Raw genomic sequence first — 18,475 nt, forward strand, 5'->3', positions numbered from 1 at the left:
ACATCCAGGGATGCTGTCTCCACCACCTCCCTGGGCAGACCATTCCAGTACTTTATCACTCTTTCCATGAAAAAAAATTTCCTAATATCCAGCCTATATCTCCTCTGGCACAGTTTAAGACTGTGTCCTCTCGTTCTGTCAGCTGCTGCCTGGAGAAAGAGACCAACCCCACCTGAGCACAGCCACCTTTCAGGGAGCTGTAGAGAGTAATAGAGTCACCCCAAGTCTCCTTTTCTCCAGGCTGAACAAGCCCAGCTCCCTCAGCCGTTCCTCACAGGGTTTGTGTTCCCAGCCCCTCCCCAGCCCCGTTGCCTTCTCTGGACGCGCTCAAGCGTCTCAAGGTCCTTCCTAAACTGAGGGCCTAGAACTACACAGCACTCGAGGTGTGGCCTCACCAGTGCTGAGTAGAGGGGGAGAATGACCTCCCTGCTCCTGCTGGCCACACTGTTCCTGACACAGGCCAGGATGCCATCGGCCTCCTTGGCCACCAGGGCACACTGCTGGCTCATGTCCATCCTGCTGTTGACCAGCACCCCCAGGTCCCTTTCTGCCTGGGCACTGTCCAGCCACACCATCCCCAGCCTATAGCACTGCAGGGGGTTATTGTGGCCAAAATGCAGGACTCGGCACTTGGACTTATTAAACCTCATCCCATTGGACTCTGCTCATCCATCCAACCATTCCAGGTCTCTCTGCAGAGCCCTACTGCCTTCCAACAGATCCACACAAGCTCCCAGCTTAGTGTCATCTGCAAATTTACTAATGAAGGACTCAATGCCCTCATCCATGTCATCAGTGAAAATATTGAACAGAACAGGGCCCACACAGACCCCTGAAGGACACCACTGGTGACTGATCCCCAGCTGGATGCAGCACCATTCACCACCCCTCTCTGGGCCCGGCCATCCAGCCAGTTCTTAACCCAGCAAAGAGTGCTCCATGGGCTGCCAGCTTTTCCAGGGAATGCTGTGGGAGACAGTGTCAAAGGCCTTGCTGAAGTCCAGGTACACAACATCCACAGCCTCTCCTGCATCCACCAGGCGGGTCACTTGGTCATAAAAGGAGACCAGGCTGGTCAAACACCATCTGCCCCTCCTATGCTGGTTGGGTCTGATACCATGACCATCCTGTGAGTGTTCCATGATGGCACTCAGTATGGACTGTTCCATAACCTTACCTGGTACTGGGGTCAGGCTAACTGGCCTATAGTTACCAGGATCCTCCTTCCTCTACCCTTTTTGTTAATGGGTATCACATTGGCCAGCTTCCAGTCATCTGGAACCTCCCCAGTGTCCCAGGACTGCTGGTAAATGATGGAGAGAGGCTTTGCAAGCTCATCTAACAGCTCTCTCATCACCCTGGGGTAGATCCCATCTGGGCCCATAGATCTATGAACATACAGGCTTCTCAGCAGTTCTCTGATTGCCTCCTCCTGGATAACAGGGGGACCATTCTGCTCCCTGACACCATCTACCATCCCAGGAGGACAGCTGTCCTGAGGACAAGCCATCTTCCCACTAAAGACTGAGGCAAAGAAGGCATTGAGCACTTCTGCCTTCTCCTCATCTGTACGTACTAAGTTCCCTCTCTCATCCAGTGGAGAACAAAGGTTGGTCTTACCCTTCCTTCTGCTATTAATATATTTTTCTTTAAAAAAATTTATTAACCTTTAAAAAAGTTACCAAATTAAGTTCAAACTGAGCTTGCTTTGACCTCCCTAACTTTTTCTTACATGCCCTAGCAGCCCCCTTGAACATTTCCTGAGGGACCTGACTCTCCTTCCAATTATGATACATCCTCTTTTTATTCCTAAGTTCCTTCGAAACCTTGTTGCCCATCCAGGCTGGACGTTTGCCTCATTGACTTGTCTTTCGGCACACAGGGACAGTCTGGTCCTGTGCCCTCAAAATCTCTATTTTGAAGCACACCCATCTTTCCTGAACTCCTTTGTTTCTAAGGGCTGCTTCCCAAGGAACCCTCTGAATAAGTCTCCTGAAAAGGCCAAAGTCTGCCCTCTGGAAGTCCAGTGTAAATGTCTTATTGATGTTCCTCCTGATTTCACCAAATACCAAGAACTCTACAATTTCATGATCACTGTGCCCCAAGCAGTCTCCAACCACTACATCTCCCACCAGCCCATCTTGGTTTGGAAACAACAGATCTAACATAGTCCTCCCCTGCTGGGCTCACTCACCAGCTGCATCAAAAACTGTGTGTGTGTTATCCTCCACACACTCTAAGAACTTCCTGGACTCCCTCTTTTCTGCTGTATTAAGTTCCCAGAAGATGTCTGATAGGTGACTTCAACCTACCTACAAGAACAGGTGCTAATGATCCTGAAACATTCTCCAGCTGTTTATAGAATAAGTTGTCCATCTCTTCTCCCTGGCTGGGTGGATGATAACAGACTCCCAGTAGGTTGTCAGTCTTGTTGGCCTTCCCCTTAATTCTTACCCACAGGCATTCCTACATTTTTTGAAAGCTTCAATAGCATCCCAGAATACAAAGCAGAGAAGTTTCTGTAGATGTTAATTCCACCAAGAAAATAAATGAATGTAGGAAAATAGGGCAGCGAAGGATCATTTAAATTCTGTCTGCTGCCATCACAGATGCCATGCTGTCTCATCCCAGTTGGCACGCACCAGAGCTCAGTCACATCTCTCAGCCCCTGCTTTGCTAAACTCAGTAAGACAAACTCATGATTCACTCTCAAAGATAAACTCACCATTTCTTTGATCATCTTTCACCTGTGCCTCCTTGAGTTTGTACTTTTGCACAGAGCTGGCAAAACTGCCCCCTAAACTTCAGTCAGGGTTTCCTCAGGTTGCCTTCTGTGGAAGATCATACTCTTGTCTCCTGGAAGGACACCAAAATGGTTTATATTGTATCGCCTTTGGAGGTGAATGTGCGTACCCAAACTCTGAACTTCGCACTAGCCAGGTATTTCCCAGGCATTAGCTCTTGTCTCATACCAGATCAAAGAGGAGCAAAAATCCCACAGCAAGGGAGGATCTTCAATTTCAAGTCTTTCTCTTTGAATTCTGGCTGTTGTGCATTAAACAAGATATTTTCTTCCTTTGTAACCATGTGATAGAAGTTCTCATACACACTTTCCTTTCATCAAGAGAATATTATTTAGGCAGCGAAAAGGAAGGTGATTGTAGCAAAGGATAATCACTAGGAAAAGAAAAGTACGCCTCCTTATATTTACATTTTAGAAAGCATGAAATTCTGTTTCACTTACTCGTCATTATCCAGTATGAGCTAAGACATGTGCACTCTCCAAAACAGTTTTAAAAGATAAAGTATTCTGATTGCTCTGAAGTGTAGAACAATATTTTTCTCCACATTAGTGTTGGAGAAAAATAGCACAAAAACGTCAGGAACTGTAACTCATTGCTCTTTTTTCACATAACTTAATCATGCACCTTCATTTTGAAGCCCACATCCAACAAAGCAAATTCACTTTGAATGACATCTTTAAGAAATCATCCTTCTTCTTATGGTCTATATTACTGCTGGGCCCCTTCTGTCTTAGTTTTTTTCTTCCTGTAAATTCTATGGCAGATGCAGATCTTTAATATCACATTGGTACCTAAGTTTTCTCCTTGAGATCACTTTGTTATAAGAAAAGAGGTATGGTCTTTACTTGTCACAGTGACAGGCAGATACAACATGTCACTCCCATGAGGGACTGGTTTGCTGCAAAGAGTCTGGAAAAAAACAGTTAAAGAAATGAACACTTGAGATGGCAAGAAAGGTTTCAAATGCCATGCAGGTTATAGGTCTTTAAAAGGTGCATGGATCTCTCATATTCCTTCCCAGACCCCAATTTTGTCTGCACAAATATGACATACAGCTATCATTCCTCTCACATATTAGGCTTATCATCTCCTTGCCCTTTACAGCCTTCCTCATGTCCTCTGTAAGCTCTAATAAAAGCTAATCCGTAAGAAAAGGCTCAAAAGACCAAGCAGACCAAGCTCAATTAGTTCTTTGATTAACTTCATAATTGAGCAATAAAGCCACAGAGCCAGACCTTCTTCAGCTGAAAGGGGTGACACTCAGTGTCACTTTACAGAGCTGCCCAACATGGTTTCTGCACAATTTTATTTATTTAACAGTTTTTTCTAACTTAGTAAGAGCATGCAGGGGTTAGGGGTGCACACCTTGGTTAACACCAGGTAGGCTGCCCACAGGTGTGCCCTAAACCTCTCTTGGGCTCAGGACCCTTTCCCTGACATCACACTTCCATTTCTGAGGTTTGGTAAAGGGTAGTCTGGGTGTAACATGGGTTTTTATTAGGAACACCAGAAGAGGAGCAGCCAGACCTAGACATTAACTTTTAAACCTGTGGTGAGGATGTCCCTCTGCAGTGCACTGCAAAAATGCCAGCCTTTTTGAGGCAACTCTGTAAAGTATTGCATTAAAGAGGGTGAGAAAATCAAGGATTTGGGCTGGTCCGGGAAAGGTTCTAAGACACCAGTATCTGGGAGGAAAATCCAGATGTCTGTTCCTGCAGGAGGGGATCTATCCTTCTTGGCACAGTGTGCAGTATGTGGGGTTTTCCGTGTGTGTTCCTGCACTGAGATATCCACATAGACAAGACACTAGAGGTGTTTGGAGATGAGACAGAGCAATATATTTGTAAGGACTCTGCAGAAGTTTCCTCCTGAAATTGAATATTCAAAAAATTGTCTCACAATAAATGTATGCCCATCTGTGATATTCACAGCTTGTTTTAACTTTATGATGCTGGAGGCAGACCTCTAATCTCAGCGGGTGCATTCTCACTGAAGAAATGGCCCTATAAAAGATAATGGGTAATTAATATAATAAAAAATTTCCTCAGTAATGACTGGGGATATCAGAACTTGGTTCATATTTCCTTTTGGGACCCTGGAAATAAAATTTTATATTTCCCAGCAAAAAAAAGGCTGATCTTTGTATTTTGAGTACATACAACAGCAAATAGTACACTTGAACAGTTCTGTAACATACTGGCTGGAATTTGATTCCTTCCTTTACTAGTCAAGGAAGGAAGATCTGAAACATCCTCAAAGTCTAACAAGATGCTAATATGCTAAAAAGAGCCTTTGAATGAGCTTGTTTTAGTCAAAATATTGCAAGTGTGTTAATTCTAAGACCTCTAATGACACTAAAAACACTCATTGACAAATGCCTCATTTTCTCTTAATAACACTTGCTTTAATGTTGCTGTAAATGATATCAACTTTGCCATAATGATACAGCACTAGCACTTAAAATCTACCTTCCGTGGTTATTTGTATTTTAAATTTTGCATTTTCATTTGATCCCATATGCTTTTGACAATGCTGGATTGATTTAAAGCCAGCTGATTACAGAACACTGAATTAAAGTGGAATCTCAGGTACATTACAAAGGTGAAAGAGCAGTTAGATCCTAAGCAACACCTGAGCTAATGTCTCTTTTCTAATTGAGTGATAGTCAAGCAGTTTGCAGTGCCAGCAAGTATGGTTAAATCAAATTGACTTTTAGTGTTAGACCAATGGTGCTAATAGACTGGGTTCACTGTCTATAATGGATATGGAAAGACAAATACATTAAAAGCAAAGGTCATTCTTATCTTTTGCTCTTGACAAGACTTAACTGTACAAAGTTACTTTCCCCTCCAAGAAATTATCGTTCCTACAGTTTATCTCAAATGAGTTTGGTAATGAAAATCTAGAAGGATTTTTTTCTTTCCGTGTCGTACTCCATAACTCAAGACTTATCACCCTTATACCTGGATGCATTATTTGCCTTTTCTCCTCGTGCTCAGATGGGAGTAAGGGATTGTTTTCATTTTTGCTTACAGAATCTGGTATAATGGTCTCCTGATCTTTCCTTCAAGTGCTAATGTACCAACTAACAAGCAACATGTATGGGAAACAGGAAGAGGCTGTGAGTTGTCTGGAGGAACAGGGCGTGTGGTAGGAAACATGGACCATTGCTTCTTTCAGCAGCCAACAGAAAGACAAATAAGCATCTTGGTGAACTTGAAACACTATTCCCCTGCTGAGCTCGTGAACTGTTTGCCAGTGCTAAAAGAATGTCCTTTCCATATAGCTGAGTACTGTTGGCACGGGAAGAGTTTTGATACTGCTTTCAGCATTAAATTGCCGACACTGAGGGCTGCAGAAGTCTTAGCCCATTGATTTGTGTGGGGCTTGCAGTCTGCTTGGGGTTAAGTATGTGCACAACTGTCTTGGCTCAGGATGGCAATCAGAGAGCTCTGAAAGCTCATGAATTGCAGATTAATAACAATGCAGGTAACTGTTAGGGTACAGAGTAACTTCCTTCAGCACAGTGAAAGTGATGCATGTTTACAGCTGAAGTTTTGAAGCTCTGATGATGAGGCAAGATGAAGGGAGTTGCATTTCAGTAAGGACTTCAGCAAAAGACAGCAACAACATCTTACATAAGAAATAAGAAAAAGATTTTGTCTGTAAACAGCAGGATCCACTACCTATTGTCTGATGTTGGCAATGTCTGATTCGTAATGTTATGTTGTATCTAGGACTTTCTGACCCATAATAGGCTGCTGAGAGCCATCTGGGCAGTGCCGTGCCCCACACCAAGTCACAAATTCTCCTGGGACTCTGATCTAGTTAGGGGATCCATATGGGATGTTCTTAAAATCCTGACATCACCCACAGGCTGGGACAGGAAATAGTTCTCTTACTTCTGTTTTAGAGCCCTCTTCTGTTTTAGAGCCCCAATGGCCAAAATTCAGTGGCAATTCATCATTCTCTCCCTAAGTACAGCCTTACCAAAGGGCCTGTCTCCAGTCTCAGACTCCATGGTTTGCTTTCCTGGAGGGTGCACATGGAGGGAGTAACTTGTACATGCTTGGATTTAATGAGTTGAGAACAAGCAGTGCTCTGTGTAGTGCTGCTGCATCCAGGAAAGGCTGCATCGTCCTGCTTGACACAGTTTTTCCTAATAGTTTTGTTTTATCCACCAATAGTGCTGTCTATTTGTATTAGTTTGAATGATTAGTAATTTTTAAATGCAACTGTCATACTCTGTCTCATTAATTCCAGTGATTCTACCATGCTGTAAAGAAACATGACACTGTAAGAATTAAACTTTTGCTAAAACATTTTTGACATTCATAAAGGTAAAATTTTAGTGTGGCCTTCATGGTTTCACTGTAGGTACAAAATTCTGTTCCACAATACATTTTGAGTGTGCCACCAACATTCCTTACTTGATTTAGGGAGAAAGGAATAACAAGTAAACTGAATAGTAAAAGATTGGAGTTGCTAGCAAGTTGAAAATACCATGGTTTGTTTTCCACTAATACCAAGAGAGATAAAGTTAATCTGAAAGTACACAGAAATTCACATTTACAAAATCTGGTCTCCACAAGGCCGTGAAATCCTTAATTTGTTTATTTCTCCCAGAAGAATATAAATCACTGTTGCATCGCCCAAATGTTTGTGAGTTTATCAAAAGGAGCGTTTATTCAGCATTCGTTCCACTCTGTCATTAAATCCTCTGGATTATATGGCTGCTGTTGTCTTTTAAATTCCTGATAAATATGTTGCTGACAGCCAGCTGTTCTTTCCAATGCATCATAACCAACCATCCTAGAGTAGATCATTAGTCTGCTTGCATACATCTACTTTATTTATGCCATTCAGGGAGATTACAATGGCCATCTGCAACTGTGGGCACTATTTCTTTTGGAGGAATGCACCATCAGTGGCACAGGAATGTGAGGGACAGGGCAGAGTTTCAAGGATATCAGCCCTCTTGGACTGAAAAGATTTGCCTGCTCAGTAGAGGGACACTTTGGTGTCTCTGGTGGCTTCAGCCCTTTTTTCCCTGAGGTGGTTTTGGAGCCATGCAGGCTGGTGATCCTACAAAGCCTCTTGGGGCTGCACCCCCAAGCAAGGCATGGGGTAATACCTGACCCATCACACTACCTGCTTATCCCTGAGAGCAGAAATTTGGGTGTATCAAAAATTCTCAGTTATGGAAAAGACTTTTCCCCCCTCATACTCCTATGCCACATTACATTTGTTAAATAGAAGGTCAGAGCTTTCCAGAGTTTCCCCCTTGGCAGTAACCTGAAATTTCCTGCTGCTCCTTTGACTTTTCAGTGGTCTGGAGCATCAGGTTTGGTTCACTCACAGTTCAAGCTGTCAGACTTCCATGTACAGAGCAGTTAGGGTATGTTCCTGCTGGGGAAATCGAACAGTACGTTTTCCAGTTTGCAGCATTCAGCCCATATGGTTTTTTCTTGGGAAACAAGGGAATGCTGCCCCTTGCACTTGTAATTTACAGTAATTAGCAAGGAAATGGTGCTTTCTTTTAAAGAAAGAAGAACACTGAGCAACCCATTCCTAAAAAGAAAGTTTGGAAAGGAGGCTCACATGGTGAAGTAGTTCTTTTATTCCTGGTGTAAACATAAATATTCAACGCTTTTTGCAAATCAAAAATCAGAAGCAAGAAAAGAAGTGATCTTTGGATTGATTTAACCTCTTTTTTTTTCCTAGCTTATGCTGAAATGCTTAATATTTCAGCTGTGTGACATGCAAGTAACCTGATAGATTGGTTGTATTAATTGAAAAAAAACCTAACGCAAAAAAAATCCTAGCTGAGACATTTTATTTTCAAAGAACAGATGGCTTTCTTTACTTACAGCTGCAGAATATTTTGCTGCAACATAAAGGCATATAGTATATCCTCTGGGGATGAAGGAAAATGAGATGGAGAGAAAACATTGCAGGGAAAATCATTAGAAGCTCTAGAAATAATAGAAATACCAGCCCTGACTTTTGGTACCTTTGTTGGCTTCAGATGACAAGTCCTACTTGAGATCAAGACATCAGCAGGACCCCTACTTGCCCTGAGTTTCCCACCCTCCTCCCCATGAGGACAGCAGCAGGAGAAGCCCCATCTGCAGGCATTTCTTGTGGCAGAGGACGTTTTTTATGTTTTCTCTACCAGCCTGCCTGGCTTAACCTTTTGACCATCCTTCAACTGCCTCTTAATGTGACCATTTTATCAACAACTGCAGTTAAAATGGCAGTCAGTTTAGCCAGCTCTGTCTGCTGCTGCTTGAAATTTTATGTATTGTGACCTTCTTTGTGCCCTTAATTTCTGCTGGAGATGCTCATCTCCTTGCACTGTAACCAATGAATCAATTTTATTTTCTCTGCTGAGGGTGTTGGGGGGGGGTTGAAAAGCAAAGTTCCTCCCCCTGCTCCTTATCTGAAATAAGAACACTCCTGCCGTTTTTCTCTCTTTGTAACTGCCTATTGATTGTGTATGTCAACTGTACATCTGTGGGTGCTGAAGGATTTGATTTTATTTCTGTTTGCCTAGTGATATCTAAAAAGTGCTTGAAGGGCTGCTGAGAAGTGGGGGTCTTGTCCACAGGTTTTACAATGCATTATTTGCATCTACTTATATCAGAATGGTGTAATTACACAAGTTATTTCTTTTTACATGTTAAGGTATTCTTTTTGGATGATACATGCATCTGCAGTCCCGAGGCCCCAGAACTGCCTTAGGCAAGATTGCCCCATCCAGCCTTGCACATGGCCAGATTTAGTGCTCTTGCATGAACTGTTTGCCAGTAAATAAAAGTAGTCATTTTTCTGTGTGTTTGATGGCAGTGGAAGCTGTCCTCACTTCTGTTGGTCTGGGCAGTCCTCTGCCACTGAGAGCAAGTCAGATGTGTGCCTGAATGAAACAGGCTGGGAAGGACTAAAAGAATTGCCTAAGGAGTGAGAAGCAAACATCAATTATTTGCTCAAGGATGAAAAAGTGTTTGGTAGGCTACTTATTTAGATGGCTAAGCACATCTTGCATTTGGTTTTAGCATCCTGACCTTGCACTTACAGCACATCTATCATATCTGTGACACTTGAGCAGTTCAAAGAGGGCTTATGAAACTTCTGAAACTTCTTGTCAGGGCCAGGGCCATCAGCAAAGGAACTCTGAGAGGAAGTGGCTGAGATGGGCTTTGGTCCATGATGGATTCAGAACCATCAGCACTGGGGTGGGGCAGTCTGTGGGCACTGTGAACTCCTGGGTATGGCTGCTCAACACCCTCTGCAAAACTCACACACTGACACCCTCAGTCAGTCTTGTGTGTGCCCTAAGGATCTGGATATCAGGCCAGATATCAGGGTGTGATTCCTGGGGTGTCCTGACCAGGGCTCAGAGTTGGACTTGATGCTCCCAATGGGTCTCTTCCAACTCCATGTATTCTGTGATTCTATGATCCAGTAGCAGGTCATGCAGTAACTGCCTGGGTAACCTGCATTACTCAGTGTAAGTCTGTCATGTGTGTGAGTGACAATTATTCTAAAACTGGGGTTTCCTAGCAAAGTGCAAAAGTGTTTGAGGTACAGCTTCCAGCAAATATTTGCATGTGGTCAAATACATCATGTCTCAATTTAATTCTAGATCCATAATCAAGATAGCCTTTATTAGATTTCAGGAAATCTCTATTGCACTGCCTTTCCCTGGGAGAGGTGCCCAGGGTATTGAGCCCCTGACCAGAAGCCTGAGGGAAGTAGAAACAGTTCTTCAATTACCATAGCCCTGTTCAGTTTGTCCCTGTATCTGTAAAAGCACAATATCTATCTTCCTTTTGCATGCTAGGGCCTGCTAAAAAGGAAAATTAGTTGGGGAAAGTTTTGCTGTTTCTATTGTTACAGATTTATGATTTCATAGCAAGATACTAATGCAAACCTGGAAGAGTTAAACCTCTGCATTTGCAGAGAGAAGTCCCTGGGTAGCTCCAGCCCTTCAGAGGTTAAGAGCAAAGGAAGCAAGGAGAAGCATTGTGAAGCTAGGACTCAGACAGTGTGAGGTATTGCAACTCACTGCTTGAAGATTTAGCTCTGTGCTTGCAACTGGACTAAGATGGGATGTTTGGTACCTCTGAATGTAGATGAACATTGTGCTTCACATTGGAAGGCTATCTAAATATGGCAGCAAAGTATTCATGCATATATGGGGTAACAGGGCTGGAATTGGTTAGCAGGGTACAAAAGATTCCACATCCTCAGTGTTTTGAAATGAAGGAGTTTTCCTGTGACATAATTGTGTATATCAAAGCTCTAAAAGGTAACTTAGAGTTTGAATGGCAGCCATACAAGTTCAATGCAAAGCACCCTCTGCAAAGAGATTATATAAAGCAGAGGGTGGAAGAACACAGTGTGTGTGTGTATGTGACAAAAATTCCCTGTTGGTTCAAGAATAGGTGCTTTGTTTTTCATTAGATACAATATTGGAGATGTGTCATCTTTAATTCATTTCTGTCAAGCTCGATTGTCAGAAAGAGTGAAATTTCTTTCAAAAAAGACATAGCTGCTAATGCCTAAAAGCACAGTGCAACCACATTCCGGTCCTTCCAGATCTCTAATCAATGTCTCCTTCTGCAAAAATGCCCTAGAACCTTGGAAATGGCCTCATAATATTAATAGAAAAGATTAAAAGTACCCTTTTCTCCCTATTCTTACCTTGAGCAGAAGGACACCTTTTTTGATATTTGTTTCTTTTGTAACTTAGTGTCACAGTTTCATCAGCCAACTGAAAACTCATCAGCTTTTCAGTATGAATTAGAGTTTAAAAAATAATTGATGTGGTGGTCTGTTTTCTTTGGAGCCTGCCTTGTAGTGCTCTAAAAGAATCCCCATATGGTGAAACCTGCAATTTTGAAACAAAAGCCTTTTCCCATTGAGTATGGCCAGGTCCTCACAATATTGAAAGGAATTAGTCATACAGCTCCATTACTTTTTCACAGGAATAATACTATGTGTTAGGAAAAAACTGGGTGACAATCAGACTTCTTTGACAAAAGATGTGAAGTTTGCTTTTTAAAATATGGAATTCATTAGTATTATTGAATAACCTTATCATATTTCTTTTAACTATAAATGATTTCCTCATACTTGGTTCCTGAGTTTTCAAAGGCTTCAGAAGTTACATAAAAGCAGGTACACGATAGAAGACTGGGTATTGTGGAGGTGTTAATACGTAGCAGATTTTTTTATAACCTAAGCACACATATTTCAAGACCCATTATCTTGTCTTTTCTTTTGATAAAGCAGTTTTAGATTGACTGTTGCATTCCAAGGAAATCCAACACAGAATATTTCAGTCACACAGTGACCAATACTCCTCACTTGGACAACTTCTCGTCTGGTTGAACAAGATGGAAAAATAAATGTGTTCTCAAATGTCCTCTCAGGGTGAAATGCAGTCTCTCCTACACAAATAAATAACCAAACACCAGGACCATGATAAAGGCATGGCACAGCTTGGCTCTTGGAGCTGATACTTGCAGAAAGAGTTGTAAGCTTGAGTCACAGGTGGCTGAAGGATGTGCAGAGACCATTAACATAAACATTCTGCTGTGATGCTAAACATGTGTGATGTGAAAATCACCTTTAATTGTAGCTGTCCAGCAGCCTCTGTGCACTCACCTATGATAAACCAGACCTTTCATAAAAAAATATTACTCATATAGGTACTAATCTGTGTTCAATGACAGCACAACACTTCATCTATTTATTTATTGAACACTGGGATAGGCACAGAGTGTGTTTCTCTAAAAATTTCCATGAATGTTAATGACAAGGAATATCACTTGTAGAGAACACTCTTGCCTAGGAAAATATAGAAAAGGAAAGCCAATAAAGCATCATGTGAAAAATATTAGCTTGCTGAAAAGCTTTTTATGGTTTGAATTAATTTTTAGTTCAGCAGCACTTGTTAAACCTATAAATAGATAAATAGTCTCTTGCCTTCCTATACATTTTTTCCTCTTATAGTATGCTTTAGAAGTCTTCACATTCAGTGATTTTTATTTTATTATATTTAGTTAACACTGCAGGCTCTCTTTCAGAGAACTGCTTTGATAACCGGCTGTTTTATCTCAGTTCCTAGTGCGATAAAAGCCAATTTGGAGTCACTTACTTTATACAAAACAATGCAAAGTACAAGATATTTTGATGATAATAGCAACTTTAAAAAAGGATGACCATCTGCCTTTATTCACTTCTGCTTTCAGTGTCCTTTAGAGCTCCACTTTCCCTATGGAAAGATGAAATCACAGAGATCATTTTCAGTCCTGTCAGCTGCGATGATGTGGTAACCATCTTATAAGATAAACATATGGCTGGGTCTTAAGGGCTTTTTCAAACTGGGAATCCAAATATAGGCTGCCAAGTTGTGTGCAGAAGCATCTGCCACGTCAGTTCCCCATCACAACGCCTCCCTGCACCACCAGAAAGCCTGAGCTGGTGCCTGCTCTTTTCCAGGTTGGCATTCCATGGCAAGAACCAGCCACAAAAATGTAGAGCTGTGTATCTGAAGGCTTAACTTTAGACCCCTAATCTGAATGTTTTAGGAGTAATTTGGGACAGGTGAGACTCATCCATCTGGAGAGTTCCAGCAGAATCCCAGTTGTAAGCTGCAGGGTGAGCACGGAAGGACCTGGAAGTCTGTGTGGAATAGGGAATTATTATTTTGAGATACACTTTAGTCCCACTGGCAGTGGCATTCACACAGTCCTTATTGGGCAGGCCAGGAAGGATCTATTCATACTCCATCTGATTTATTTTTATTTATTTCCTGGACAAACTGTTGTCTAGTCACTGTATCTTGTTTCATTTGTGGTCTCTTGGCTCCAATGGCTTCCCTCCTGAAGCCCATTAAGCAGGAATTGCTCCCTACATGGGTCTGTAGCAGCTCCTCATAACTAACCAGAACATGTTTCCAACTTCAACCACTTGATTTTCCTGCTGTTCAGTGCTCCTACCTAGCTCCTTTTGTGAGGAATGTTGTAATTTGCCTCTGTGAGCTGTTATGGCTCTTACTGGAGGTTGAATTCCTTTGACCTTGAAACATGGCGGGATTTTGGAAGTGGGGTGACCTTGCCCGTGGCTTCCTTCTGCTGGTGGCTCTGAGAAGTGATGTCTGTGCTCAAGAGAAAACACAGCCAGAGGAATTTGTAGTTGACCTCTTAAGTTCCTCATCAGCCCCTCACACGAGAAAGACCTGAATATATAGAGCATTTTTCTCCAGGAAACCAGCACAATTATGAGAAACTTCCTCATTAAAATGTTTATGTGAAGACAACTGTTTTGTTGAAAATGTGCATAGTCCCTGTGGGCTAAAATCACTGCTGATATTTTTATATAGCAATACTTTTATTTTAATCAGGTGGGTTTCTTTTCTTTGCTTGACTTTTTTGGTGGTCTATAAGCAAAGCCTCTGAAATGTTTATCAGAACAAAGGCTGCTGGTTTTTATAAACTTTTTGTTTTGAAGCAGAACATGCCCCCCATTCCAGGAAGTTAACTTACCTTTTCTATTTGCATGGAACTTTCCCAGAAAATCAGGGGAGAACGTGTAACACAGAGACATCCATAAAGGTGCAGGAAGTTAGATTTATTGCTATTTGTGAAACCATTTAACACTGCTCAGAGCAGTTTTAGCTCATCAACACCCCACTGGTGAATCTCACAGTATCTATCATGTTTATCTGAGACAGCCTTCTGCGATACATCTTCATTTGTTCTTACCTAGTGCTTGCTCTCGTCCTTTACTTTACTTTTTACCGTACTTTAAAACTTCAGTCATTTACTTCAGGAGCCAAAACTCTTTTCCCCCTTACCCCATATGCTGAATAACCAACTAATAAACAGGGAGTTAACAATTCCTGAAGTATTTCCTTCACCTAAGCCAACTGTTGAATAGGAACTGTGTCCCTAGAAATTGATTTTAATAAGTTCCTCCCCTACATGGACTATTTTAAAACTTTTAAATAAGACATTTAATAAACACCAAGGGAAAAGAATTTCAGTAGCTGGATTTAAAAAAAAAAAAAACAGAAAACAGCCTTTACTCACGCCTCTAACATTGTCTGGGAAAAAAAAAAGTTAAAAAAATATTGGGGTTAAGTATTCGATTAAAGAGTACAGAAAATAATTTTTCAAAAATAGATCTTTATTAGCAGTCTGGGATAGAGAACTGGATATTCACTTTGAATAGGGTTTTCTGTTGAGAGGAATAGAAAATTTTATTTCTCAGGTTACAAGTTAAAAAAATATGGAAAGTGAAGTATTTACATTACAAAGATGAAATTGAGTTACAGTGGCTAATAGGATAAGTGTTGCAAGTTAGACATTAGAAGAGGGATGTGAACTCAATTTACCAGGCAAATTAACTTTGTTAGAACACTTGAGCTGGTGCAAAGATAACAGCATCATTAGGAGACAAACTGCCCAACTTGCTTGTATACTCCAGTATTTCTCTAATGATTATAAAGTTCTTTAGGCAAGATTTTTTTTCACCAGCCTAAGGGCACCAAAAGATCTTGATAAATGTGTACCAGAAATAGAACGAAAGCTGGACTCAATGCCCTAACTCTTCACATCCTAATACCTGCTGAAGCAGTTCTGATTCTTTTGCTCTGCCCAACTAAAATTGTGCTCCTGCATGACATGGGTGCCACTGATTTGGAAAAGAAGCTACTCAGTATTTCAGGACTTGAATAACAAGCCCGCAGAACCTGTTAGAAAATAATGTCCTGGAAAGCAAAGTGGCAGATAGAAGGAGAGCTGGAGCCTGTCAGCGGTGTCCATCTGAGGCAGGTCAGATACTGAAATGTATTTGGCATCTCTCTCCTGTTTGTACTCTGCCTCACCTTTGCCCAAGGGTTTCACAGCGCTTCATACAAGTAAGGTGAATGGTGTCTGGATGCAGTCAGGCAATGAACAAGGGGATCGTAACACACTCGTTAAGAAGGTTAACACACTTGTGCAGAAGGTTTTCTGCTATTTCCAGACTGTTCAGTGTGAGAAAGGGAAGTGTGTTCAATGAGGTACCCGAGGTTATGCCTCAAATTACAGTAATTTCACGACCATAAGGCGCACCGGACTATAAGGCGCACCCCCCAGGAGCCGGCAAATTTCACAACTTTGTAGATCATATAAGGCACACCGGACTATAAGGCACACTTTTTTTTTTGCTGCAAAGATCCGTGCCGCGTGCAACAAAGTAACGAATTAGTAAACAGAATCCCACGATTGTGGAGTTTACTGGCAGGTACTCAATTTGCAAACATTTTTCACAGATTAGTGTAACCTTTAAACACAGCCCCAAGCGTCCTCCCCGTGCGCAGGGCCCGGCAGTCCCGCCCACCTCCAGCGCCGGCTGGCGAGGTGGGGCTTGGGACGGTGGCGGTTCGGGGCGGCTCAGGGCCGCAGCCACGGCGGGGGCCAGCAGTGCTTTCAGGGCTGTGGTGGTGGCTGGCAGCGCTTTCGGGGCCTGTGGCGCTTTCGGGGCCGCAGGAGTGGCGCTTTCAGGGTCGGTGGCACTGCTTTCGGGGCCGCCGCTCACGGCTTCTGCGGCAGCCCGCTCCCTCCCTCCCCACGCCCCCCTGGCGCTCCGGTAGTCCCGCGCCCCCCTGGTGCTCCAGAAGCCCCACGATGCCCCTGCGCTCTGGGTGCCCCGATGCCAGCGGGCTCGCCCCGCGCCGCCACTGCCCCACCCCGCGCCACCACTGCCCCAATGCCACTGGCTTTCCCCCCTGCCCGGGCTGTGCCGCCAGGCTTTCCCCCCCACACCCGGGTTGCTCCGCTGCCGCTGGCTTTCCCCCTGCACCGGTGCTGCCCTGATGCCACCAGGCTCGCCCCGGCCCAGTGCTGCCTCAATGCTGCCACCGGGCGGGCTCTGCTCAGCTTGGGACTGTTGCGGACTCGGCTTGCAGACTGTTGGAAAATTTCGCAACTTTGTACATCAGATAAGGTGCACCAGACTATAAGGCGCACTTCCAGGTTCGGGGGGAAATTTTAGTCAAAAAATTTTAGTCATGAAATTACTGTAGTTACAAGATGGGAAGCAGTTGCAAAGAATCCCCTTCTGGGACAGTGGGGCTGATCTGTCTACCTGAAAATAAAAGAAAGCCCGTCCTATTTGCAGTGAGCAATTTAAGCCAATTAAAACAATGAGATTTGATTTTAAAAAATTAACTTGTATTAGAAAATTTGCTATGAGATTTGATTTTTTAAAAAAGACAAAAAAGAAAGACTTTGTGAAACTAGACTAGGCAGTGTTCACAGCATAGTGGTCACCCTTTGATGTGACACTTTAGAGGAGCTGAGGCAGAATGTGCTTTTTCTGTGCAGTTTAATAAAAATAAGGCTGTGAAACATCTTCTGATGCAAAAATCCAAGACTTTCCTCAATATCTAACACTGAACTTTAAAATTACCATACCTGAATGTGTGCAGACAAATTGTGTTCTTTAATTTTAGCAGCATCTGTGCCCATTTACATCAGCTAAATATCTAGCATTCAATACAAGCAATTTTCTAGTCTCTTTTCAATTAGCTCCATTACAGAAAATCTAATTAAATCATATCTTTTAGCAGGAACCAAGAATTCAAGAGTTAACTTTTTGCATTTAATTAAAACCTCTTCATCTTGAACTGTTAATTTCCTGAAAAAATATATCCAGTAGTTTTCCCTCTGATCCACTTAGTTCCTGAATTAAATGGCTCATTGACTCTGAGCTGGCTCTTGAAGTGTACACTTAGGCTCCAGCTCTGGTGACAATCTCAGAAGATGATGGGAATCATAGCTGCTTTTCTCCGCACTTCTGGATAAAATCTCTTCAGATACAGCTTGTGTTTCTTCTGGGCCCACAGAGACATCTGGATGACCATCAGGAAAGCAAAGATGCCAACTAGCAGGGAAAAAGATTTAAAGAAAAGGATCATGTGCGTTTTTTCAGTGCCTGTTTCTGCAAATACCGTAGGGTTTATGGAGAGGCTTGCAGTCTCTTCTGTGGGCAGAGACAGCTCTGAAGTTCCTCTCAGCCTGCCAGTTGCTGATATACCATAGCCCAAGGCTCAGTCTCCACATCAGAATTCCCACAGATGATGTTCACATTTGTTAGACACACCCTGTACCATCTCTGACTTCACCATAAATCCATGTATCACAAGGCTTCCTTGGCCATGGTGTTGTCTCAACCCATGGCCTCTCTCAATCATATTTCTTTACTTCTGAACTCTAACATTTCTTTGTTTCTACCTCTGGCTGCCATCCATAACAGAGAGCTGTGCTCTCACTCCCTGGTGTGTGGAGGGAGAGCTCAGCCCTAAAGCAAGTATGCAGTAGCTGCCTGATCCAGCAAATAGGCACAAAATAGGGGATAATTTTACTGGATTTGCATTTTGAAAATTCATTATCCTTTGGTTGAATGTGGAGGTGGTTAATCAGAAACATCAATTTGGTGTCCGGTCAAGTTAAATCTGGGACAATTACAGCAAGAATGAGTGTGCTGCATATTGCATTATTGAGTTGCTGCTCCTGCCATTGTAGGGAGAGCCCTACATTGTCCCCAAACTTTCAGATATTTTCCATATCAAAGCCTAAAACACAAGAATGTTTCATCTTTTTAACCAAAATTTC

At 42.6% G+C, this 18,475-nt stretch overlaps 1 protein-coding gene and 1 long non-coding RNA gene across 2 annotated transcripts in view; one reads left to right on the plus strand and one right to left on the minus strand.

Annotated features, from left to right (window-relative positions):
- The window catches only part of LOC116997074, a 322,705-nt gene that overhangs the window by 247,590 nt on the left and 56,640 nt on the right, over nt 1–18,475 (plus strand). The gene's annotated exons all lie outside the window — the stretch shown is intronic.
- The window catches only part of TECRL (trans-2,3-enoyl-CoA reductase like), a 59,055-nt gene continuing 58,060 nt past the window's right edge, over nt 17,481–18,475 (minus strand). The window contains exon 12 of the mRNA XM_033061309.1: nt 17,481–17,744. Within this exon, the coding sequence (XP_032917200.1) occupies nt 17,617–17,744 (128 nt within the window). The 3' untranslated portion in view covers nt 17,481–17,616. The remainder of the gene's footprint in view (nt 17,745–18,475) is intronic.

The sequence above is a fragment of the Catharus ustulatus genome, chromosome 5 (assembly GCF_009819885.2).
Source record: "Catharus ustulatus isolate bCatUst1 chromosome 5, bCatUst1.pri.v2, whole genome shotgun sequence".
NCBI lineage: Eukaryota > Metazoa > Chordata > Aves > Passeriformes > Turdidae > Catharus > Catharus ustulatus.